This window comes from Coregonus lavaretus (assembly GCF_964263955.1).
Source record: "Coregonus lavaretus genome assembly, chromosome: 15".
Taxonomy (NCBI): Eukaryota; Metazoa; Chordata; class Actinopteri; order Salmoniformes; family Salmonidae; genus Coregonus; species Coregonus lavaretus.
In genome coordinates, this window is record NC_140002.1 from 35,222,753 (window position 1) to 35,224,622 (window position 1,870).

The 1,870-nt window shown below is 49.4% G+C and overlaps 1 protein-coding gene across 1 annotated transcript; it reads left to right on the forward strand.

The window, feature by feature from the left end:
* Window positions 1-391: 391 nt before the first annotated feature.
* LOC311142331 (gap junction delta-2 protein-like) lies at window positions 392-1,513 on the forward strand (the record flags this gene model as incomplete). The annotated part of the gene is made up of 1 exon (XM_084177959.1): window positions 392-1,513. One exon carries the CDS (start codon window positions 392-394, stop codon window positions 1,511-1,513), a length of 1,122 nt encoding a protein of 373 aa, XP_084034085.1.
* Window positions 1,514-1,870: the final 357 nt, after the last annotated feature.

Here is a 1,870-nt window from a genome sequence, read left to right on the forward strand (position 1 = left end):
GTGTACATGTATGTTGTGTGACATTGTGAATGGGCCATACATCTAAGTATTTTGAGGCCCCTCCTCTTATGGATGGTGGATGACATTATGTGTTGACCTGTTTTATGGCTTCATGGTTCTGCTGACTTAGCATGTGCCCCTCCCGCAATAGACAATAGACACAAGAGACTAAACTGTATTGATGGCTTACTCATTAAAGACCTGATAAATTACAAGGAAATACGCCAGTGCTGCAGATGTGCAGGTTCCATCCATGTTTCACTCCTTCAAAGACTGTAGTACTAATTTTGATTTGTCTGTGGGGCATAATGTTGTTGTAGTGTGGTGGGTTCAACACACCATAGGCCTGCTGCTGTTTGTTTTTCATCTGTGCTTCCCCACAGGTTAAGAAATGGGAGACTGGTCCATTCTTGGTCGCTTCTTAACGGAGGTTCAGAACCACTCCACGGTGATCGGCAAGATCTGGCTGACCATGCTGCTCATCTTCCGCATCCTGCTGGTGACCCTGGTGGGGGACGCAGTGTACAGCGATGAGCAGTCCAAATTCACCTGCAACACCCTGCAGCCTGGTTGCAACAACGTCTGCTACGACACCTTCGCCCCCGTCTCACACCTGCGCTTCTGGGTCTTCCAGATAGTGCTCGTCTCCACACCGTCCATCTTCTACATTGTCTATGTGTTGCACAAGATAGCTAAGGATGAGAAGTTAGAGACTGAGAAGATCCAGGTGGTCGCCAAGCCCCCTCCTGCACATGAAAGTCTCAAACATGTAGGGGTGGAGGATGGGGAAGCCCTGAAGGCCAGCAACCCCTCCTTCAACCACTGCAATGAAGAGGAGTGGGGCGCCCGGGAGGGGGAGTGTGTGGAGCAGAGCCTGCTGGAGGAGGACTTGAGGGAGGTGGGGAAGGACCCCACTGAGCTGTCCAGCCAAGTGCTGCTGACCTACATCATCCACGTGGTGCTGCGCTCCATCATGGAGATAGCCTTCCTAGTGGGCCAGTACTACCTGTTTGGCTTTGAAGTGCCTCAATTGTTCCGCTGTGAGACCTACCCCTGTCCCAACCGGACTGACTGCTTCGTGTCTCGTGCCACGGAGAAGACCATCTTCCTCAACTTCATGTTCAGCATCAGCCTGGGCTGCTTCATCCTGAACATTGTGGAGCTGCACTACCTGGGCTGGGTCTATATTTTCCGTGTGCTGTGCTCGGCCTGCTCCACATGCTGCGAGCCAGAGAGGGACCCTGTGGAACGTGTGGACCTGTATCACAACCCCAACCCTCTGCTGCTGCAGCTCAAACACTCCCTACGAGGCAGGGTGGTCCTGCAGACCCCCCCTCCCATATCCCAGGAGAAGGGCAGTGGTGTGTTGCCCACCCACACCCCAGCCATCTCCTTCGAGACGGACTCCACAGTAGAGTGCACCTCCAAGAGGAGCCCAGATGAGAAAGAACGCACTAAGGCCAAACTGGCCAACATAGCTAAAATAGGAAGAGGCAAGAAGTCCTGGCTGTGAACTCTCAAACTGTGTATTTTTCCTTTCCGTTGAATATTCTTATTTTGCTTCCTCCTATCAACTGAAGATGGATTACAGTTGTTTACAGTAAGACTGCAAAAGCAACAGTCCTTTGAGTCTTTTGCAGTGAATCTTTAGAAATTCCATAGAAGGAATACCCATAGCAAGCAAAAGCATACAATACTGTATGTGCTCACATTTCTATGTGTACATGGGTAGAAATTATTCACTTTAATGTGCAACCACTTAGGTAACTTGGTCGTTCCACCAATTAGGTGCCTTTTGAGTATTGAAAAAAAAGTAGTTTTATTTCACCTAATTTTAACATTCTATCATAAAGAGCACATGTTCAACTTA